Consider the following 25609-nt stretch of genomic DNA (forward strand, 5'->3'; position numbering starts at 1 on the left):
GAGCAGCACAGCTGGTCTGAGAGCTTTGGACAGAAATCCTAGTGCCCACTCTCACCCCTGGCCTGCCCCATCTGTCCCTAGAAGGATGCTGTTCTAATCTTTCCTAAGATTTCCCATCTCAGGCATCTCTCTAGTTGATTTGGAAGAGTGGAGATAGTAATAGGAAGAAAAGAGAGAATCACTGTCTGTTGGGTCTCGACAGAGGTTTGATTACCTTCCTCATGTTCCTCAGATAAGGGGGCATCCTTCTGGATTAAGCGGGGTAAGAGGAGGAAGCGCCCCAGCCCACCCAGGATGGCAAGGGTGATGTCCACCTCCCAGCAAGTGGAGCTGGGGCTCAGCCATGTGGCTCTGATGGTTTTCAAACATAAGAGAAGATTCTCCATCGTCTGAATTGCAATGCTGCTCTCAGACAACTGAGCTCTGGGGGTTGCCTTTGGTGCTAGAGCCCAGGCCTGCATCACAGAGCTGTGGCCTCATCACAAAGGGCTCTTGGGGGGGGGAGGGGCAAAAAGAGGAAGAGGCTGAACCACAGCCCCTCCCCCACCACGGGCCCAGCAGGTCCCTACATTCTAGGCCTTCTTGATCCCTCCTTCCCACTCCAGCTGTCCAACCTGTCACAGATTAAGCTTAGTCAACTTTCTGTTCTTTCCCCCTGGAACCCAGATATTACCTGCTTCCTGAGAGATCCCTGCTTGTGGTCCATCCATTTCATAGTTTTTGAAAATGTGGAGTTGTCACTGTAATTTTTGTTATTTCCCAGGGATTATTATTTCTCCCAGGAGACAGGATCTCCTGTCTGCAACATTCTTTTGTGTAGTATGTTCTTGCCTTGCATCAACTCAGATATAGGAGTTAAATTTCTTCCTTACTTTAGGTTTTTTGAATAAGATTTTTATAATTTTTTTATTTCAATTAATCTTTACTATCTTGAGCTAGAGGGACTTAAAAATACTTTAAAATTACACAAAGTTCAGAAAGCTACATAAGTATAAAAAATTGAAATACTGAAAGCTTCAAGTGACATTTTTATACACTTCTAGTATCTTTGCTTCTAAGATAAGTGAAAGTTAAAGTGCACAAGAAATTTTGGAACATTTTGTACACACACACACACACCTTTGAGAAATCAATCCAGTATTTTCAAATGTAAGAACCAAGCATTGCTTTTAGCTCCAAGGACTTCTTTTAGTACTTCTTGTAAGGTAGGACTGCCAAGAGCACCTATTTTAGTATTTGTGTATTTGGGAATTTATTTTTCCTTCATTTTAAAGGGTAGATGTTCTGGACATGGAGTCCTTGGTTGACTTTTTTTTCTTTAAGCTTTGGATATGCCGTCTCACTGCCTTACCCCCACTGTTTCTGATCAGAAGTCAGTGGTTAATGTTATTGTGGTCCTTTGTACAAGAAGAGAATTTTTCTCTTGCTGCTTTCAAGGTTCTCTGGTTTTTCACAGTTTGACTGTGATGTTTCTGGGAGTGGATATTTTTGTTTTCATTTTACTAAGGGTAAACGTTGACTTTATAGATTGCTGTTTTAAGTCAAGTGTGGTAAGATTTCAGCTATTATTTCTCCAGGTATTTTCTCCTTTTCTCCTTCTTTCTGAGACTTTTCCCGCCTATGTTGGTGTGCTTGATGATGCCTCATGCGTCAGTTTTCTTCAGTGTCTTTTCTCTTCGTTTTTCAGATTGTGTAATTATTTTGCATCTTCAAGTTTACTGAGTCTTTCTTCTGCCATCTCAAGTTTGCTGTTACGTCCCTCAGTGAGTTTTTATTGGTTGTTGTACTTTTCAATAGCAAAATTCTACTTTTTTAGTAAATAACTTCTAGCCCTTTATTGGCTTCCTGTGTTTGTTGAGCCATTGTAATTCCACTTTCCTTGAGTTCTTTGTCTGGTTTCCTTTAGTTCCTTTAAGTACTTATATTCACTGCTTTGAAGCCTTTATTTGCCAAATACAACACGTGGGTGCACTTAAAGATGGTTTCTTCTAATCCTTTTCTGTTTTTTAGTTTTTTCCTCACACAAGTATGGGTCACATTTGCTTGTTTCTTTTAATGTTTTGTAACTTCTCATTAAACACTGGATATTTTAGATAATATATTGTAGCAACTTTGCATAGTAATTTTTTCCTTCTGAGACTTGTTTAGTAACTTGCTTGTACTAAATCTGTGAATTCTGTTAGCAATGTATAGCCACAGGTGTCTTGCTTAAATTTTTGCCTTATTTTTATTTTGATGCATGGTTTCTCAGGAGTTACTCCTTTAGCTCACGTATGGTATTTGGTCAACAGTTGTTTGGATTTGCACACAGACACCTTGAGTCAGTGAAGCTTCCACTATTTGCTGATGATCTGTGTGTGGACAGGGAGTGCATTCAGAATCCTGGTGTCACTGGTGTTTACCTTCTACCTTTGTTTACTAAATCTACTTTTCATTTCAATACAGCCATAAGTCACCCTGTAACCAAGAAAACAGTACAGTGACTAGTATAAAAAATCCACTTTCAGAAAGCTCTCTAGTAGTATACAAAATGCATAACACACCATGTAGGGGAGTTCTAAAAAAGATTGTTTTAATTTTGAAAATGAATGTGTAATATTGACATTTAAAATTTATTTTCAACTTCTGTGTGTCACACTCCAGGAAACACTTTTGCATAGTTTTATTTTTTTCTCTCTCATCTAATCCTTTTAGTAACCCTTAAGGGTAAATGTTAACCCATTTGCCAGTTACAAAATTAAGTAATGGAGCCAGAACTCAAACTGTGATGTGTCTGCTCCAATGCCCAGGCTTTTCTGTCTTGCTGTACTATATTATTTCTCCTTAGCAAAGCTTTCATGTCACTTTTAGGAGGACATTGTTTCTTTGGACCTCAGCTTCTTTCCAACACATGGCAAAATCCACCCCAATTGTCATCTCAGTATCCTTACTTGAAAACACTTTTAGCAAGTTCTTTTTGAAAGGTATTTGATTATCAATAAAGCATGTGTGTCCTAGGTTAGCATAGAGTAACTTGGTCCTGTAATGTTCTAGCACTGATTTTCAAATTTTATTAATCCTCAAAATCCTTTGTTCAAATAAAGTCTTCAAGGAAAGTCCAAAATATTAAAAAGAATTGCTGTTGGAAGAAAGCAAGGATGAGCAGTTTGATAACTGTATCATCAATTGTAGCTACGTTTATTGAGCACTTACCTGTCACTTTTCTGCCTTATATACATCATCTCATTTAATCCTTGAAACCACTGTTATTGCTCCTGATTTAAGAATCAGGAGATCAGTTAGGAATGTTACTGTGAGTAACCGAGAAGCCTACTACTATCTCTTAAATACACAGTGGCTTACTTTTCTCAGGTAGCCAGAAGCCCGGAGGTACCCAGGCCAAGGCTGACACGGTTGCTCAGTTCTATCAGGCTTTTCCTCTCCCTTGTCCACCACACTTAAGATGAGGCTCTTCTCCTCATGGACATTGGGTATGCAACTAGCAGTGTTTGCTAAAACGGGGCAACTGAATGATCTGAAAATCATTAGGTTCTACGAGTCCCATAAAAACCTTGCTTCAGATTCATTGTTACCAAGTCAATTTCCTCAGGCCCTGGGCTCTGCAGGATTCTTTGGTCAGTGTCTCCTCGGTCTTGTAACTCCATTGAACTCATCACAGGTGGGCTGCTATGCTTTCTTCTCCTTTCTTTTCTTGCTCCCTTTTTGACTTTTGTTCTGGTTTGCAATTCACTTCCATAATCCCAGGGGTAAGCACACTTTCATGATGTTTCCATTCTCCTTCAGAAACCAGAGTATTTTAGAAAATTTTACATACAATATCTCATTTAATTAAATTTGAGCTTTGGAGATGTTTTCTTTTTACCATTTAAACAATAACAGTAATAATAGCAAATAATTACATAGTAATTTTCTATAAGCCAGGTGCTGTTCCAAGAGCACTGAGTATATTAATAATAAATTATAATCCTCCTATAGCCCATTTTACAGAGAAGAACAAAAGTACACAGTAATTAAGTGACTTGCTGAAGGTCACATGTGAGTAAGGAGCAGGACAGGATTAAAATCCAGGCAATCTGGCTCCCGAGTTTTACCCACTGTACTGTTGCCTCTAATAACTTTAAAAATAAAGATTTTATAGATTATGATAACATATCATGTTGAAAATGAAGTTATTTTAAATGTAGTTAAAAAATAACTAAAAAACTAAAAACAGAACTACCGTATGATCCAGCAATCCCCCTACTGGGTATTTACCCAAAGGAAAGGAAATCAGTATACCAAAGAGATACCTGCACCCCCATGTTTATTGCAGTACTATTCACAATAGCCAAGATATGGAATCAACCTACCTGTTCATCTACAGATGAATGGATAAAGAAAATGTGGCATATATACACAATGGAATACTACTCAGCCATAAAAAAGAATGAAATCACATCATTCATGGCAACGATGAGCCATGTTGGAAGCCATAATGGAACACATTATGTTAAGTGAAGTAAGCCAGGCACAGAAAGATAAATACTGCATGTTCTCACATGTGGGAGCTAAAAAAAAAATGAGCTCATAGAAGGAGAGAGTAGAAATGAGGTTACTAGAGGGTGGGAAGGGTAGGAAGGAGGGGGAATAGGAAGAGGTTGGTTAACGGATACAGAATTACAGCTAGATAGAAAAAGCTGTATTCTATAGTAGTGCTAAGTGATAAAATCAACAATATTGTGTATTTTCAAATGGCTAGAAGAGAGTTCAAATGTTCTCATCACAAAGAAATGATAATTGTTTATGGTGGTGGATATGCTAATTAGCCTGATTTGATCATCACACAGTGTGTACATATATCAAAGTATGACTCCATACCCCATAAATATATACCATTATTACATGTCAATTAAAAATGAAGTCAAAAAAAGAAAAAATAAATGCTAATTTTTAACATTTACTAACTGCCTAAATATGTTTATTTAAAATTGCATCAATACTATGACCTCCAATTGAAGTATGATGATAAGGCAAATTGTTTTACACTTGTGTTTGTAAAAAACAAATATGACAACAATTAACATACTTGACACAGGAGCTGAGTTAATTTGAGATTCTTTTAGAAAATAAGCTAAAACATTTAAGGTAAAACTTTCTTTACTCGAAATATTAATAATGCCAACTTAGTGTTTCTTAGGTCTCAGATACTGTGCTGTGGTAGATTAAATTAAATGTCACAAATTCTTTGCTACTTCTATTATTGAGAGTGGAGTCATTTCTTTCCCTGTTGACTCTGGGTTGGCCTTAGTGATTTGTGTGTCAAAAAGAATGTGGCAGAAGTAACACTTTGAGACTTCTGAGACTTGATCGTAAGAAGCCTGGCAGCTTCAGCAGAGGTCTATTGGAACACTCTTGGATCCCAGCTTCCATGCTGTAAGAAAGCCCCATGGAAAGACCATCATGGAGAGGATCCGAGGCTCCTGACTGGTGGCCCTCGCTGAGCTCCCAGCTGACAGCCAGCACTGACCCACCAGCCATGTAGGTGAGCTCTTTTGGGAGTATATCCTCCAATCCCAGCAGATGCCAAAAGGAGCAAGATGGGCTGATTCTACTGTGCTCTTCCACATTATTGAATTGTGACCAAATTGGATGACTATGATTGCTTTAAGCATAAAGTCTGGGGATAGCCCATGACCAGAACATGTGCTAATAAGTGCTTTACAAATGTCATCTTAATTTATTCCTCACAATATTCTTATGAGGTAGCTATTATTATCCTTATTTTAAGATGACAGAGCTGAGGCACAAGGAGTTTGCATAATAATCCAGGTCTGTCAACTCCAATTTAAAGATGGGTAGTCCTCCTAATTGACGAATATGACTTGACTTTATGATCCATCTTATTCACAAGACAACTTTCGAGTTAAAGAGGAAATCAAAACTAAAACTTAAGAACACCTGGAAAATAACAATAATGACACTAACACATCTAAATGATTCAGCTTAAGCAGAACTCAGAATTAAGCCCATGTCTTAAATCTCATATTAATAATTTAGAAGAAATAAATAAACGCTAACTCAAGGAGTTAGGGAAAAAAATTAAGGAAAGCAAAAAGTAGGAAATGTACTAAAGTGGAAACCCACCAATTAGAAAGAAAAAAAAAATTACAGAATAGAGACAGCCAAGGCACAGCACACTGGTGGAAGCAAAACACACATACAATAAAAAAAAGTAGGTCAACTGTTAGCTATCTTAATCAAGAAAATAAGGGAGCATGCATAATATGTAATAAGGGGGAAAAGACGTATGCATAGGAGAGGACGAGATCACTTTGCTCAACTCCAGGAAAATAAAGTTAAAAACTTGGATGAAATGGATGGTTCCTGATGCAAGATAAGATGTAAAAACTACATGGACCAATTACCAACAAAGCTGTCCAAGTGCTGCCTGCCAAATACCCACCAGAATGAGATAATTTCACTGAAATCTTAAGGAACAGAAAATTCCAATGCTATTTAAACTGATCCAGAGCACTGGAAAAAGAGGAAAGTTTCCAAACCCTCCAGCATTAAATACAAAACTTTCTCAAAGATAACAGGTGCATGCACACACATACACATACTAGTCTCACTGATAAATACGAATGCAAATATTGTAAAAATATAAAACACTATCTAGCAATATATTAAAAAATACACATGGCCAAGTAGAGTTTATTTCAGGAATACATGAATGATTCAAAACCACTAAATATATTAATAAAATTCATATTAAAGGATCAAAAGAATCATATGATCATCTCCACAGATGTTGAAAATGGCATGTGATAAAAATTCAACATACATTCTTAAAATTTTTTAAAAAGTAGGGATCAGTAAATACTCCTTAATATGATTAAATGTTATCTACCTCAACCCAGTTCATTCTAGTCAAAGTTATTTAAAATTATCCTCGAAGTACTGGACAATGCAATTAAACATGACACAAAGAGGTATGCAAACTGGAATGAAGGTTATTGTGTAGCTGGAAAACAATATAATTAACTGAAATACTGTTAAAAATATAAATGAAGTCAGGGGGCTGTGTAGAAAATTAACATAAATCTTTAGACTTTATGTATAATAAAATTATGCTAAATTTTAAACAGAAAACTTCATTAATAACAAAAAAACTTTGTAAGAATAAACTCTTAAAAAAGTACGAGATCTTTGTAAAGTAAAATGCATCTGGAAAAAACCAAGCCAAAAAAAAAGGACTTAAATAGTCACCATTTTTAGATAGGGCACTATGATTTAGAATAAAAAGCTTCAACATAATAATGATGTTAAATTTCCCTAAGTTAATCTAGAAAATTAAAACTGTCCAAAGGGGGAAAAAAAACAAAAGTATGTATGAATTTGTTTTGTGGAGTTCAACAAGTTGATAATAAAGTTCAAATGGAATACTTAAAACATTTTAAAATTATAGTTATTAAAACAATGTAGAACTGGTATAAAAGGAGAAAGGCAGATCAATTGAAGATTAATTAGAATCTAGAAAAATACCTAAATAATATGGAAATTTAGTATATGACAAAAGTCCCACTTCAAATTAGTAAGAAAAGGATGTATTTTTAATAAACAGCTTTGGAAAAACTAGGCAGTCACCTGGAAAAAAAAAGTGAAACCCTAAATTCAGGACAGATCAATGATTTAAATGTAAAAAATCAAATAATGGAAATAGTCAACTTCACTTTTAATATTAAACTCTAATAACATATTTTCCCCCTTGAGAAAAGGTATAGAAAATATATACACAGTAAGTTATGATTTGCATTACTGTATATGGCATTTATGAGGGTACTTCAAAAAGTTCATAGAAAGATTGTATTATCTTTCAATTCTATTTTCCACAAACTTTTCGAAGTACTCTCATATATATATATGAAAACATTTATGTATGTATATGGTATTTCTGGAAGGATACACAAGAATCTGGTATTGGTATGTCTCTCTTTGAAAGGGAACTAAAAGATGGGTGTTAGAGGTAGGAGAGGGATTTACTTTTTACTGTTTGAACCAGGAAGATGTATTAATTAAAAAAAATAAAGCATATGCCAGAAAACAAAACCAAAAACCCTATATCTTATAGTATATTATTTGTAGGACCTAAAAGATTATTTTGGTAACCCAAATTCTGCCATTAAAATCTTCTGTAGGGGTCTGAACTGTATGTGAAAATAACATAAAAAGAGAACTGATTGTGTTGTTACTGTGTCTTACAAGACATATCAATTAAGAGGCAATTTTCTGAAGGCAAAATAATATCCAGGTCCTTTGGGAATTTTACCCTGGAGTACTTGAATGTATAAGCTATTACTTCACTATAAAGTAGTTAAGGAAGAATATCCCTCCTTTTATTTTTCTTCTAGACATATTGCATATTTTATGGCCTGAATCTGTATATACATGAAAGTTCAAAAAAATAAAAAAACAACTTTGATTTAAAAAGTATCTCAAAGCAATAGAAAAAAATCATTTTAATTTTTGATACATATTAAAACATTTTAGTCAGTTCTTCCTGACGGCATAACACGACAAATACACAAGACCTCAAACATGCTTTAAAATGACATTCAGCAAAATATTTAAAATTTAATAAATAGCAATAATCACACACAGATACATTTTTCATACTCAATCATTAAGCTACTAAAACAGACACCTGAAGAATAAATAAATAGGAACTGACAATAATAAAAATATGCTGGATTTTGCAATTCATTCTACCTAAAAAAGAGGGGTGATCTGAATGATTTCTTAATTTGCTTTTCTTCAAGATTGTAGCATGATACCCCCATGAATAAAATATATTGAAAAAAATCACTCTTACAATAATGCAGCTTTAAATACAACTAATAAATATGAAACCAGCACAGCATTTTCAAGTTGTAATAAAAAATGCCCTCCCACCCCCCATAAAAGCTATGGAAATATATAGTCATTGTGGTAGCAAATAATAGTATTTAAAGTGATAGTGCTTGTGCACTAAACTCATCTGAGACCTTGATACGATTTTAGTGCAAATCCCTAGGGTCCAATACAAGCATAACCCTATATTAGGGAAAGACATTACCAGTTGGAACTTATCTTGTACAATTTTTGTACATATTTTATAAAGTTCAAGATTTAATGCATAGTAGAATATCTTCATCTGCTTAATGATGTCTTTAAATAGAGATGAAAAAAGAAATGACTTGGGATTTTAACATTTGGTTTGTACCATATTAGAGTAATAAAGTCAACATTAGAAAAATCTATAAAAGTTTTGTTTCTGCCATTAATTTACCTAATTCTACCTAAAATTTACATCACTACGTTTAAACATAAAAGAAAAATTTTTAGAGAAAGTTTTCTTCCCTTTGACAAGTTCACATTATGATAAAATCCAATAATAGACAAATTGTTATACAAACAAAAACACAGGTGAGTATAAGGGTTTTTTTTTGTATATTAACAACCTAATATCTAGTATATTAAGTTACAAGATGTATTGGCAAAAGCATAAAAGGTTCAATTAAAAGGAGGTACTATTTTGAACAAACAAATCTTTTAACATAGGATAGATAAAATGACAGTCAAATGAGTTTCAGCAGCCATATTTCTACCGTGAACTACAGTACCAGGATAAAAACAATTAGTAACAAATGAAAGAACATTATTGAACAAAATGAATATATAACGCATTTTTAGCTGCTAAAATGGTAAACTCTAAGTTCATAGAGTTACAAGTTGTTTAATTTAACCATGCAGGCTAACCTATAATAAGAAATCACCCTGCATCTTTTTTCTTTTTAAACTAAAACTAGTTTAATTGTAAAGTTACAAAAAAATGAATGGATATTGCTCCAACCTGTATACAATCTCCCTTATGTGATTCGTACCTAACAAAGTAACAAAGCCTCATCATCACTCGTTTCATTTTTCATTGTTGCTTCTAAGCAAGTGTGTGGTATCTGGGCAGTGTGGACAATTCCACAGCGCTCACAGGGGCCATCTCGATTACTTGGCCTTACTCCAGGGTTTGTTGCACTATATTGTTGTCTAAACCCTTGTCCTTGATCTGAGGCAAGATCAAGAAGAGGTCTGGAGCAGTCATTCACATCAAAGTCTGAAGCTCCGTCAGCAACTGGAATTAGCATTTCAACATCATCATCTTCTTCTCTTCCATTTACCCCATTATCAAGCTGTCTCAAAGGACTCTGGTTCTGATTTATGGAGCTTGATCGCCCTAATGTAAAACGTACCCAACGTAGCCCCCGAGTCACACGACTTAGTGCACTTGTAAGCTGGTGACTTGCTGGACTCACACTTGGGGGTTCCACACTTGTCACATCCCTTCCATTATCTGCATGACCACCTCGAGTAGTCTGGGTTGAGGAACTTCCACATGCTCCTATTGCTGCTTCTACTGCTGTTGTGGGAGGGACTTTTTGGGGCAAAGGAGCTGCAACGCCACCAGATGCTCCTGCTGCATCTCTTCTCTCATTTTCTGTGTCTGTATCATCAGACTCCAAGGAAAACAAACTTCTGTGAGTATGACTTCTTTCAGATTCTCTGCTGGTACTCTGACTAGGGACAACCTCATCTCCATCTGCTGAGACCAAAGCCAATGATCCTGAATGACGTGATCTTGCAAAATTAAAAATACGATTCCAAATGTTGCTGGATCTGCCTGCCATAGGAAGCCTGACTGAAGTAAATCCAAGCTGAGATCGTACAGCAAGTCTCAGATTTTCCAAAACAGAAGCCTGCAGTAATAAGAAAAGATCTTAAGATAGCTAACAACAAAGTATTAAGAAGGAAGACACCCTTCTCTTAAGAATGTGTTGTGGCTAAAAATTCTACTACTCGTTATCAGGGTCTATGGAAGACATATTAAGTTATCTCACCTATACAGGTTCATCCCACTATAGAATCTAATCTATAACTTGAATCACTGCTCACTGTGTTTAAGATTTTTGGGGGGGACAGCTTGTTGGTATGGAAATCAAAACCCTTGACCTCAGTGTTATCAGCACCATGCTGTAACCAAGTGAGCTAACTGGCCAGCCCTGTTTAAGATTTTCTTGATACTTCATTTTATATAGACAACTTTAATATTTAATGTCAATTATAAGTTATTTTGTTTTAAAACCTCACACAGTAATCCAATCCTAAAACCGTATCAAAGATAGAAAATAAAGTTATTTGATACTTCTACAACTAGTAAGGTAGAAAAATCTCCACCATAATTCACTAAGTGACTTAAGGAATATGAAAACCAGGTCTTTATCTGTTTTTTTTTTTAAAAAACATAGAACAAATTAGACTTGATTTATAAGGCTGAAACTTTCCAAAACATGTGAAAAAAGATTTGCTTAATGAATGGATATTGAGGATTTAATTATATTGCCATAGATAAAGGAATTAATATATTTGTTATACAGCACAGAAAATAAAAAACAGAAAAGCTAAAAAAAATTTACTTGTTTATAGCACTACACAATAGTATGCAGACATCTGGATTTCTTTTCAACCTTTAAAGATTTTTTTCTTTTTCTTTTTTTTGACCACTGGTTGGTATGGGGATCTGAACCCTAAACGTTTTACTTTCTACAGTTTAGTATTAAATATAAAATACCATCATCGTTCTTTGAAAACTGGTGATTTTTAAGTAGTAATATGGAAAATAACCTTAAAAAAAAATCTATAGCATTTACATAAAGTAGTCTTTAAGCTCCATCTAGTGGTTATAAAAAGGAGTATTCAAACTTGAAACAGCTTTTATCAACCTGGCATTTAGTGTATTTAAAATAGAGTATTTCCAAACGATGGTAGTTTCCCTCTGCTAAAACTCATGCCTCTTGCCTTTACCCTCAAAGAAAAAAGAAGTGAATAGAAAATGGAAGATGTGAAGCTTATGTTTTCCATCTCTGTGACTGGTATTGCAATTATTTGTGATTTCCATATAGGCTTTTCCACAGTGCTGGGAACATAATTCATGGAAAGCTAAGAAGCTATTATCATAGGAATATTTCATAGTCTAGCTTTAATAAAACACAGACTGTCAACAAGAAATTTGGGTATCAGCACACATGGAATTGTTATGCAAATAAGTAATATTTTTCACCAATAAAGAGGTATCTAAATTTAGAAAAACAAAACAACAAAACAAAAACTACTCGTTCGCATCCCTAATGAACTTCATAGATTTGGTACTCAGCATTCAAGTTGTAAGGCTCTGTGTGAGCACTATGTTATTATATCCAGCAATGAACAAAAGTCTCTTCAGATATCCCTCTATGTTATGCAGCTATCGCCAGCAAGGTCAACAATGCCTTCGGCATACTTTAATGCCAACTTTAACGTTATAGTTTATCATAGTGAGGTGAAGCTCTCTACTTAGTTAAAAAGTCTGTTTAATTAAAAGGTTGCCAATCTAACATTAGATTCTATGAGGAGACTTTATGAATGTTTTGGAAATAATTTTTATATACTTCTTCAGTTTACTCAGAAAGCATTTTTATTTTGAATGAGATAGTAAATCACAAGATTATTTTTCTTTTTAAAAACTGCTATGGAAATTTAATAATTTGTTACATAAAGTTTCAAACTTGAGAGTTTACTCTCATTAATGAATAAAATCTAGCTTACTATTCATAAACACATTTTATTTTTAAATGCTGTTGAAGTAGAATTCTCACACAACATTAACCTTAGAGAATAGGGAAGTGTACAGTAAAGAATTTAACCTTACTCAAAGGCTTTGTCCTTGGTTTCTGGGGATGTGATCTCTAAGCCCTTGGAATGTCATGACTGATAGAAATGTCTTTGCTTGGGGGCCTTGGGCCAGCCAGACAGTTAACTCTGTTATTTAGGATGTAAGCTCTAAGTCACACCAACAATGTGATGAAGGGTGGGGGCTTTGGGTCATGTGGTATCAGGCAGTCTCTGGAGGGGTTAGAGAATGAAATTAGCCATAAGTGCAACGCTCATGTGAGGGAGCCCCAATGAAAACTGTGGACACAAAGACTAAGGTGAGCTTCCCTGGTTGGTAATACTTTGTGTATATCGTCACACAACTGTGTAATGCTCTCCTATCTCTATGTGGAAAGTACCACTGGAAGGTCCATGTTTGAACCTGAACTCTGTCCTGTGTATGTCTTCCCTTGGCTGATTTTAATCTGTAACCTTTCCCTGTAATAAACCATAACCATGAGTAAACAGCTTTCAGTGAATTCTGTGAATCCTAGTGAATTATCAAACTGGAGGGTGGGTGCAACTGGTGTAAGGAGTGAAGTCAGTGTTGTGTGGCCTGTGCTCCTTCTCACTTAGTGTTTAGAGGTGGTGGGTAGTAGATGATGGAGCACGTAAATGGAATTAGCCATGGTCTGAAAGCCTACTTAAAAAGAAACTTTCCCCGTAACAGGGCCAACAATATAAAGAAGCTACAATTTAGGTCTTCCCTATTTTGCACACAAACTTCCAATCAGTGGAACTTCTAAATTATTTACTTAGCAAATTACATCAGGAGAAATGTTTTAAAACTACAAATTCTCACCAAAGATTCCCTAAAAGACCCAAATAAAGTGACAGACTGTAGTCAGAAATGTCTTTTACCAAAAAGTGGTCTTCCATTTGGAACAGAATTAAATCACTGGAAAACAATATTTACAATTTTTCTTAATCCTAATACTGAAGAAAATTTTTATAAATGTTTCTTAAATGAACCTACAATTTAAATGTATAAACTCTTATGCCTAAAATGAACCCGAGCACACATTTAAGCATTGAAAAAATTATTTTTAAATTGCTGAGAAATTTAAAGAATTCAAAAACATTAATAAATGAGTTATATAAAGAAAATGGTATATATTCTTAAATAATGTAAAATCCAGCTTGAAGAAGTTTTTCCTCATGTGAGGTGGAAATGTTAACTTCATTTTGATTACTTTTACTTCTGACTGGTTAATCTAGCTTAATATATTACTAGAATATTAATTTCAGCATTCATTCTTAAATCTTCTAAATGATCAGTTCAAGTAGAAAATAATTTGCCAAACTTGCTTTTGAATTTTAACACACTGAATTATCCTAAACAATAAAATGCTTAAGAATCTCACAACCAAATTGGAAGAATGAAAAATATACTCCTGTAATTTGTAGTATTTGTTAAAATATAATGAAAAAAATTATAATTTCAAATCTTCCATATATTTAATCTTTGACCTAACTGCAAAAATGCCGACAGTCAAAGGTCCCTTGTCTTACCTTACATACAGGCATAGATTTCATTTTAAGAGGTACTGACATAGAGATCATAAATTACAACATACCTGATTAGGCGAACAAACAGGAAAGTCTTCAACTGGTGGTATTAAACCCTGAGCGATCAATTGTCCATAAGAGGGAGGGGCTTCTCTTCTTAACAATTCTGCTTCCACTCTTGACAACTGTGTTTCAAAAGACCTTCGAGAACAGACGGCGGCAAAAAACAATTAAAAAAGGGGGCAAGGCAAAACAATAATTTTCAACTCGTAGTAATTAAAACGAACTGAATATGAGTATAGCTGATCATTTTTAAAAGTTAGTCATCAATGAACATTTACTGAATATATGTAGGGATAACCCTACACTGAGAATACAAAGATGAAGCAGTCTGCCTGTCTTCATGGGGCTTTACACTAGTAGAACCCTAGATCACTAAGTTTTAATAAACTGGAAATCCCTTTAAAAAGTAAAGAAAGAAATAAAAATACTAGATTTTGAATCCCCGAAGAATATGCGGTTGGGCGGGGGGCAGACTTTAGGTGACAATATTTGAAAGTTCTCAGGAGATGCTTTTATTCATTACATCCAATGCATTTATTTGTCAGAGAAGAAAGTGAAATGAATCACCAAAACTTTTTAGGATAGCTGGTTCTTGAACTCAGGACCTCTGACTCTTCATTGTGCTCTTTTGTTGCAATGTGGTAAGTTTTCTGGCCATTTATACTTGCTCAAAGAAAAGATGCAGCAATTATTATAATACTGTGCATCTGTGTGCCATCTTAGCTCTCTGGTAGGTAAAGTTCTTTGTTAAATGTATTATTTGTAACTAACTTGGGAGTGAAGGTCATTGTCTCCACAACAGCCTTCTGGGGACCTGACATTAACTTCCCCCAGGTCCAAGTTATCCTGTATCATGCTGAAAACTACTGTTTCGGAAAGTCATTCTTTAATAGTTAACTGTTTCTCAAAGAACTAAGAACTCTCAAGTGTGGCTCTTACTGAAGTCTACAGCATGACATTAGCCCCAGTCTTATCTCCTATTAGTCCTTCATAAGTGTCTTTGGCTCCAGATAAGTTGAACATGTGCTCACTCTAAGCACTGATGGGCATTCCTACTTCTATTTTCCCTTTTTTTTTTTTTTTTTTTTTTTAACTACAACACCTTTTTCCTATCTACATTCTACTCATACATTTCATTGGCACCTCACCAATTAAAGCCTTTCCACATTCTCCCATTAGATAAGGTACTTTTGACTTTTATACCAGTTAGTTTTACAGTTCTTACAGAACTTATACTCCTGTCTTCTTACTCCCATGCACCAATTGTAAACTGCTTGTGCTATTATTCACTTTTCTATTCACCTGTATAGTGCTTTGAACACAGTTCTCAAATATCTGGAATTGTTGAATTAATATGAGAGCACTTCAAAAAGTTCATGGAAAGATTCGTAATATCTTTTTTTTTGAAGTATTATTTTTTAATTCTATTTTCCATAAACTTTTTGAAGTATTCTTGTATTTATAAAAACACAGGGTAAAAAACTACAACTGAGAGTTGCAGCTTACAAAATTCTGATAAAACAGATTAATCTGAGAACAGGAGCTAGTAAATATAAATTGGCCTTTCTCACATCATAACTAAGCATTTATTAGTTTGTAAAGTTTTCAGCCTTTTGAGTCTTGGGCTTTTCACACTAATCTTATAAATCATAAACAATATTTATCCATTTATAAACTAATATAAAATAAAAATACATTGCTAATAATTAAAGTAGTTGTTTAAAATATTTGGGCCATGCTTTTACTGTAGAGAGCATGACCAGTATCGTTTTGCTTTGATACTGACCTTCGTTCAAACATTCTCAGAGAATAAAGCTTACAAGTACATCCCAGTGCAATGACGAGTAACAAGCCACAAATAAGGCTCCCTATGACGGCTGCAGTTATGACTCTGGTAGGCACAATTACTGGGCAGTTCTCCTCATCGCTCCCATCACCACAGTCATCTTGAGAATCACATACCCAGCTTTCAAACACACAACGATTATTTTTACAATGAAAATTTCCTGGCTGGCAAAAGAAGCAGTTTTTTTCATCTGATCCATTTGGGCAATGATTCTGATAGTTGCAGCGATCAGAACGAGGATAACACACACCATTTCTGGAACATGGAAATTCTTCCTTTTGGCACATGGTACAATTGATTTCATCCCTTCCATTTGGGCAATGCCAATATCCATCACAACGCTGCTGCTCAGTATAACACCCCCAGTTACCTCCGCAGGGTATTTCCCATGGCAAACAGAAGCCATCTACTTGGTAAGTAGCATTAAATCCCCTTGCAGCGTTCACTTTATCGGCACAAAAATGTACCCTTATCTGTCCAGAAGAAGAAACAACCGTAAGAGGTGCATGAGAATCAAAAGCAGTTAACACACGCAAAAGCTTGTGTGGACTTTCCTCTAATCCATCATATATTTTGACATAGTCACCATAACCAGTACCATCAAGTTTAAAGTCAGTGAAGCGCAAAATGACTTTACGATGATCACCAGTGTCTATTAACCAAGTGCAATTGCTTCCAGGAGGATAAAAGTCTGGATAATTGGGAGAATTGAAAGTACCATAAAAATATTTTAACCATTGCCCACAAGTTGGCACGTCACAGTCTATCTCATCTCCTAGGTCGAGGCAGTCAATGTTCCCATCACATTTTAAGGATTCAGGGAGACAAGTGTAAACTTTGGTGAAACGGGAAAGACATTGGAACTGGTTGTAAGCACAGGGCTGAAAAGCAGCAGCTGTTGGAGAATTAGCTTCCTTGGCACAGATCTCTTCATCAGAACTATCTCCACACTCATCCATGTTATTGCATTTCCAGGCTTCTGGTATACACTTTCCATTACCACAACGAAACTGATCACAAGAACAGTTTGGTTCCTCAGATTTCCCTGGGAGGATGTGGGTAGGAGAGAGACGGAGAAGGAAGCAGAAAAAACATACTCCTCAAAGATATATAACAGCAAGTGGTATTTTCATAATAAACAATTAGGCCCAAGTGATAGGGGTTAAAAAAATCTTATTTTAAAAAATGGGTTAAGTTCTAATGACAAAGTAGTACTGGCACATCAATTACTCAATAATTCAATTTATTGAATGCTCATTACTTGTTCCATAAAGCTCTTTGTATTTTGATCTAAAGGGAGAAGGGACCAATTCTGTTTTTGCAGACAGCTATTTTACTGCAGAACATTTAACAAAATGATGTAAGATACACAAGCCAATAAGACATATTGCCTAAGAATTTTAAATAACTCTTCCATAAACACCATTAAAACAATGATGGACATTTTTTAATGAAGAAAAATTTATCTACAACAATCACCTGTTCAAATAATTTTTTCATAACGTTCTGTAGTTCTTGTCTCTCTCTATACGTATGTGTACATAAATATATATATGTATACATACACACACAATTTTGCTATATACATGATAGTGTATTTTGCAAGCCCATTATTTAGACTCAAACTTTTGCCAAGACTATCATAAGATCAACTTTATACTGTTTATGTTTCATGTAATCATAAAACAGTATTTCCAATTTATAATTTCTATTGTTTTAACATGACTGCAAAATACTACATGAATCTGAGCTAAAGGTATATACATTTGTTCATCAAAATAAAAGGAAGGGGAGAAAAAAATTGAGTTGCTTACAGAATTCTAATTACCTTTGTATACCATACTAAATATATAACAATAATGAGGTAGGGAAAGGCAACCAAACAACATTAGATTCCTGCAGTACCCAAACTGACAATTTGGGGCCAATACTTACTTTTCATCAACAACTTATTTATCGGTAAATAGGTGACTTATTTGTCGGTGAATAGGTAATTAAATATTACAAAGACCTTGTTTTTAAGAAAAAAGATAAAAAGCATATGTTTGCTAAAGGAGACTATGTAATCTCAAAAGACGCAAAATAATTTTTAGCAAAAAAATATACATAACTAATGCTCTGGATTATTCATTTTTGTATAATCTGGTCACCTTTTTTTGGATACAGTTGAAGAAAAGCAAAAGATAACTTTTCTTTTTCTGAGACTAAACTATGAAGATGAAACTGGTTATGTTTTATTTTTGAAGGTGTAAAAACAATAATAATTCACACACAAAAAATATATTCTAAAGTAACATTCAGGATATGGGTAAGCACTTGAGGGAAAAAACTACTTGCAACATAAAAAAAATGCATTTTAAAAATAAATGTATTCAATATGTTTAAAAGATGTTTAGTTTTTGAAATTAATCATTTATTAGGATTATATAAAACATCCTTTGGAAACCCAGCCCCAGACCACCTGATTTTAGCATCTAATCCTCAATCTCAGCTGCCTTGAGGCCCTAGTCATAATTAAATGGACGTTTCGAAATTAGCTTCAAAGTGACTGAGCAGTTAAAACCATAAAATTCGGTTCAACATTTTTCTTATTACTTAAAAACACACCTGAAAAGTATGCCAGTCTGAAACCCTTTCTAGAGATGCTGTCGTCTGAATGAAACCTGATCCAGACATGATCTTGTGAAGAGATATATGGAGGTGGAATTGTGGAACCGCAAGCTCTGTAACCTTCAATATTCTTGTATGTTTCTATCGTCAACCAGTCCAAACTGCATCTTCTGGACCCTTGAATATCAAAATCCTGAAAACTATACACACACAGAAAAGTTATGAAAGACTATTAATAAAGTAATTTTGGAAAAAAAATTCATAATAAGACAATGTAACTGAGGACATTATTATAAGCCTCCATACATTCACTGGTTCTCCTGAATTTTCCAGGCCTATGACCTTATCATCAGCAAATAATAATACCGCTTCTGTGTTCCTAATATTTGTATCTCTTTTCCAGGTTCCAGAACCTTCATATTCCTTCTTCATAAGTAATATCAGATTCCAAAATAATGCTAAAGAAAACAGGTGATAGTTAGCACCTTTTTCTTTTTCTTCTCCATGTGTGTTTATTTAGGAAAGACCACTTCAAATTCAAAATATCCTAAATTGTTCTGTGTTTGAACCAGAAAAACTACTTCATAATTTGATGAATTGAAGTACACACAGAGAAAGCCTTCTCTTACATTAGACTAGTATATCTGCTTGCTTAATGAAAAGTTTGTAGCATATATTTTCAGGAGAACAAACAGCACAAAATCTGAATAAAATAAAAAAAATTAAAAGTTAACAAAAAACATTTTCAGTGAAAAATCCCTAAGTTTGGGGATACTTTTTACATAAATCACTTTAGATCTAAATATCGAAAAGTAGTTCATAAAATATGGGCATAAGTAAAGGACAAAAAAGTCAAATGAATAAAAGTACATACGAAATTAGTAACTGCTTATGAAAAAAGAGAAGCCAAAATATAATTTTCCAATATCTGAACAGGTCTCATCAAAAAGTGATCTGACTTTATCTTCTTGCCTCTGCCTTAAACTAAGTAATAATGCAATTATCCAAGGATTATTATACCAGGATATTTCCTCTTTAAATATTCTGAATAGCTGTAACAAAAGCTGATAGACAATTTGTTTCCAGTTTTTCACTATCATGATGATTTTGAATCCTTATACAATACATGTATCTCTCTCTCTCATACACATGAGCAAGTATTTTTCTAGGACAGTTTTCTAGAAGTAATATTCCTGCGTTAAAAGATGATTCCTTTTTAAATTTAAAAGACACTGACATAAAATATTCATACTAATTCACAATTCTACCAAGTATGTATCAAACTACCCTATAACCCACACCTTTAGCAAAATGAGGTATTCTATTTTTTAAAAATGTATTGCCAATTAGGTGGACAAAAGATTTATCATTCTATTTTGCATTTCCATGTTTACTGATACTGAAATACTTTTTCCTATGTTTACTGGCTATTTTTATTTCTTTTCCTGTGAATTGCCTTGTTATAGTCTTCATTCATTCAAACTTGTTCTTATTTACTTAAGAACTTTTTATATATTATAAACATGGACTTAGTTGGGGGAATGTCTGTTATGCATGGCATGTGTACATCTACCCACACCCACATTCTCTCCAGTAGTTGATGTGGTCGGTCTTTTTCATTTTAATAATTGGTGGGTGTGAAATGGAATCTCTTATGTGGTTTTTAGTGCACTTCCCTTAAGACTAATTATGTTGAATATCTTTTCATATGCTTATGGGCTACTCATATCTTCTGTGAAGTGTCTGTTCTTCTGCCCATTTTTTAAAAATTGGGTTGTCTTTTTGAGTTATAAAAATTCTTTTTATATTCTGGATTCAGGCCCTTTATTAGATATGTGTATTACTAGTCTTTTCTTCCAGTCTATAAAGTTTGCCTTTTCATTTTCATAATGGAATCTTTTAATGTGAAGAAGTTTTTAATTTTAGTTTTGATGAAGTCTAATTTATTATTTTTTCCTTTATGTTTTAGTGCTTTTAGTGGATACCTCTGCCTACCCTAAGATCCCAAAGATAATTCAACAATTTTTTTCTTATATTTTAGAGTTTTAGTTTTTACATCTATACCTAGGATTTATCTTGAATTAGTTTTTGTGTGTTCTCAAGTAGGGGTCAAGATCTTTTTCTTCTTACATTTATCTAGAATATAGAATATACTAATTTTTGTTCTACCACACAGTTAAAATACTATCTGATTACCCTGAACTTACGGAGGTTTGGTTTTACACTTTGTTAGATTGGGTTTGTTTAAACCCACTTAGTTTAAACTAAGGGCAAAGTAGAAACAGAAAATTGTACACTTCTTCTAGAAGAGGTCAGCCAGAGATAAGCTCAGTAGTTGTGCTTAAAGATGTAAACTTGAAAAGTATGACAGTTACAAGGTTCCAATAACAATCCAAGGTGTTTAGGAAGCCCCTCTTTTACACCCAGTGTGGTTCCTTCTCTCAAGAGTGGAATACCCTCCTGTTTCTGCCAGCTTCTGATTACTCTCTAGTGCCCTGAAATAGTTTTTAAAATTTTATCCAAAGTTGATAATTTAGTTTATGGGAGGGCCAGTTCCACTGAAGCAAGAGAATCTCTTAATCTACTTTTAGTTCACTAAAATGTTTAAGATTCACAAAAGCAGGGACCTTGTCCAGAACAAAAAATCATCAACAAATATCTGTTCATGTATATATCCTATTAGATTTGGTTTGCTAATATTTAGGATTTTTTAATGCATTTATAAGTAGAATTAGTTTTCAGGATTTTAGTGTTCCACATAGTTTACATTATAAAAGCACTGCTAACATAACCTGTGCCCTATGCCTCTTCAGAATACAGGGGAGAGATTTCAATTTTTTCATGTTTTTTTTTTGTTGTTGTTGTTTAATCAGCATTTCTTAAACTTTTTCCAGTCAGTTTTGATAATTAAAATTTTCTTAGAAATTATTCTTTTAATCTGGATAGTGAAATTTATTACTACAAAGGTGTACACAGTACTTTCTTTAATTTAAAGATTTTTCATATCTATGGTCTTTAAATTTGCTTTGTTAGTAAAATTCTGTTTTATCCTTCCCAATTTCATGCCACCAATTTCTATCTTGCATTATTGCAATGACTAGGGGTTCTGGCACAGACTGGAAGGATGCATTCTTGTCTTCGTCTTTGGTGCTGAAATTAACTTTGACATTGTTTGTTTTTTAAAATTTTTTAATGGACACCCTTTATCAGGTTATGAAAATTCCTTTTCTGTTCATCTGGTAAAACTTGCCTATAAAACTATCTAGGTCTGGAGCTTTATTTTGAATGTTGATTCTATTTCTTTAATGGCTATTGATTTCGTCAGTTTTCTAATTCTTCTTGAATCAACTTTGGTAATTTACATTTTCTACAAAATAATCCATTTCCTCTAATTGTATAAAAGAATTAATATAAAAGCAATATGCTATTATGACTTTTATAATCTCTATTATATCTATAATTATAATTTTTCACATTTTTATTTAGTTGTATCTTTTCTTTTTTCTTGTCTTGCCTTGAGTTTTGTCTATTTTCCTCACTTTTTCAGAAAGCCAATTTTTTGTTTTATTGAATCTTATTTATTTTCCTGATCTTTTTTTCTAACTTAAAATTTACCCTCTAATTCTTCTAAACTTGAATTATTTTTTCCATCTTACTAATTTTTAAATCAGTGCAGTAAAAGCTGCAAAGTTTTCTCTAAGTACTTTTTCCATGTGTTCCAACAATTTTAATATGTAATACTTTCACTATGGTTTTTAAAAAAATACCTAGTCCCACTGCGATTTCTTCTTTAATGCAAGAGTTATTTGGGAATATGTTTCCAAATGTATAGGTTTTGTTATTTTTTTTCCCCTTTGTTTTAATTGCATTGTGATAAGAAAACACAATCTGAATGACATAGAGTCTTTAAAATGTATTAAAGAATTCCTTTGTGACTTAACAATTTTCCATAAATGTTCCACATATCTTAAAAGAATGTGTGTTGTCTGTTGAAATAGATATAAACATTAAAGGTGTGTTAAAAATCTTCCATTCTAATTGTTGATTAGTCAAACTTGCTTGGTAATTCTCCACATTTTGCTTTGCATGTATTTTAGGCTATGTTTTTAGGTACACAAAATTCACCACTATTGTATCTTCCTAGTAGATTATCCCATTTGTTACTAGTCTTTTGTGCCTTAAGCTCAATTATATCTGATGTTAATCCTCCTACACTAGCTTCTCTTAATTAGTATCTCTGAGGCTAATCTTTATCTATCCCCCCCTTCTTAGAATTTTTGTATTAGTTTTGTTTTAGGTATGTTCTTATAAGCCCTCTATAGTGGGATTATACAAACCAACCAATAAACCCAATGGGATAATCTGCCTTTTAAAAGTTTGAGTCTATTTGTGTGTTTTTATAGCCTTCCTATTTGGGGAATTCACATTTTCCTCCTTTCCTATTTTTTGAATTAATATATATTTTTTAAAGTTTCTTTTCTTCTATGAGATGCATCAGATTGTTACTTCTATTTTTTTTTTAGTAGTTACCTTTAGATATTTTAATTAAAATACTAAAACACTTTTTTCCTAACAAAGGCCAAGTAAGAGTTTTGTGTTTCTATTTTCTCAAGTTGGGTGGAAACGATTTACAACTTTATTTTCACTAACCTCTAACTGAAATTTAGGATTTCTTTCATTTAAAATATTAACGACAAGCCATGACAGTACTTATAGTACCTGCCACTCTGTCACTATTAGAAATCAGAGTTACTACTTTGAAATTACAGGAGTTATTAGAACGATCACTTGATCTTGTTACTGTATTAATAAATAAGCATATATTACTATATTATATTTAAAAATATCTGATAGCTGTACTTTAATATAATTGGCCTCCTTTGTAATGCTATGTATTTTATGAATTTACAGACATTATCCTAAAAGAGAATTCATTTTTCACCAGACGACCAAGTGTCCATGGCACAAAAAAGGATAAGAAAGAATCTCTTGCATAATAAAACTTAAAATGTCTGGTGTAAATTTGTGTTCCAACTTGATTTTGTGGGCTGTCTTAGTATTAAGTTTTTTCAATCATTCTGAAATTTTGGGTTGCAGGCTTATTTTGTGGAAGGTTTTTTGGTTCTCACTTTTTTTTTTTTTTTTTTTTTAACCCTTTTTACCTCTATGTTCCCCAACCTGGGTTTCCATTCCTGAACCAGTCTTAAATAGTGGTTCAGAGTATTACAGATCCTCTCACAGAGTCAGTAGGTGGCACAGTTATATATCTGTCAGGGTATTTCCTCTCACCTCTCTAAGCTCTCAGCCCCCATATAAGCTCAGGCAGTGGTTAGTGGAAGCTTTTTTCAGCCTCCTTTCCTGAACAAAATAGCCTGATCCTAGTCCTTGGATTCAAGCGAGGTGCTAGGATGCAATCCTATCTCCTATGGATAAGGTGGCCTTTGTTGATTTTGGTGGGTTCCAAAGGAGAGAAATGCCTTTATATCACCATCTTCAGCCAGTTTTACACAGACAGTTCTTAGTGTCATTTGTTTATTCTCCGTAATTTTAGTTTCCCTCCTCTATCTAGATTTTTTAAAACCATGTTTCTGATTCTATTTTACTAAGAATTTTAATTTTGTTTTAAATTCCAGAGTGAATCTGATTTTCTTTTTACCAAAATGCTTTAAAGCATCTATCTATCCTAGATAGTCATACCCTTTTTCTTCTGACTTATTAATATGGTAAACTAATTTAATTTAAAACTTCCTAAGATTGACTCATTTGTATGTCTAAATGAGATGCATTTGACTATGGCACATGATTCTTTTGAATCATTTATTTAAGATTTTACATAAATAATCACATGAAACTTGTCTGTCATTGTGTACATATATATGCATATCGTCTTTTTAAAGTTTTGGTATTACCAGGATTATGACTTTAGTAAAGAACTATGATAGTTACTAAAATCACCTGATCTGTGCAAATCCAAATTCATTAACTTCTTCCAGAATTTAGAAAATCCCTCTTCAGATGTAGGGCTCACCTCTAATTTTATTCTGCATTTCAGTATTGTGCTTTGTCTCTGGTGTATCTTACTTTGTGAAATCTCAAGGATCCAACACATGATCTAAACCAGATGGTAGTATTCTATGTAATCTCTTCTGTGCTGGCAAGAATTTCCAAGTTTTACATAACTGAGCTGGTAAGCTGCAAGTTTAATTTTTAGGTTAAAAGATAAAAATCTCTATAAATTCTAGTTCTATGGTGAAAAAATCCAATATTTGGTAAAAATGTTACTTTGTAAACACATTTATACTTAGTCATATTATAAGTAACAGAAAATAGGCATATTGTTCAGATTCCATCACTGGTACTATAGCAGAAAGATAGCCTTAATGGTACATACTACTAATCAATCAGACAAGATAATCACACTTTTCAGAGGAGTGAAAACAGCTTTTATATGCACCAAGCTCCAGGGTTCCAGAAGATGTAACCTGGGGCAGAAGGGACTAAAAGGAAAATAAGCTATGAGGGTACTTCAAAAATTTCATGGAAAAATAGAATTAAAAGATAGTAAGAATCTTTCCATGAACCTTTTAAAATAACCTCCTATATGACCCCTGTTTATGATTTCCACATAAAAAAGGGAATGGATGACAGTTCTGTTTCTCAAGAAAGACTGGTTCTCTCATTAGTTAATAAATATAAAAAAGGAAGATGGAAAAGTATGAGAAAGTATGCTAAATTTACCAGGCTTTTTAAAAAAAAAAATGTAAAATGAAGGTATGAGTCTATGATCTGCAAAGTCCCTCCAAATTCTAAAATTTCATAATT

The 25609-nt window shown here is 33.7% G+C and overlaps 1 protein-coding gene across 2 annotated transcripts in view; it reads right to left on the minus strand.

Moving 5' to 3' along the window:
• Positions 1-8474: 8474 nt before the first annotated feature.
• The window catches only part of LRP12 (LDL receptor related protein 12), a 71214-nt gene continuing 54079 nt past the window's right edge, over positions 8475-25609 (minus strand). For both annotated transcript variants that reach the window (XM_063079443.1, XM_063079442.1), the window contains 4 exons: positions 18785-18987; positions 16118-17222; positions 14337-14469; positions 8475-10769 (listed from right to left, as the gene is read on the minus strand). In XM_063079443.1, coding sequence (XP_062935513.1) covers positions 9903-10769; positions 14337-14469; positions 16118-17222; positions 18785-18987 — 2308 coding nt within the window. In that variant the 3' untranslated portion in view covers positions 8475-9902. The remainder of the gene's footprint in view (positions 10770-14336; positions 14470-16117; positions 17223-18784; positions 18988-25609) is intronic.

This window comes from Cynocephalus volans, chromosome 15, assembly GCF_027409185.1.
Source record: "Cynocephalus volans isolate mCynVol1 chromosome 15, mCynVol1.pri, whole genome shotgun sequence".
NCBI lineage: Eukaryota > Metazoa > Chordata > Mammalia > Dermoptera > Cynocephalidae > Cynocephalus > Cynocephalus volans.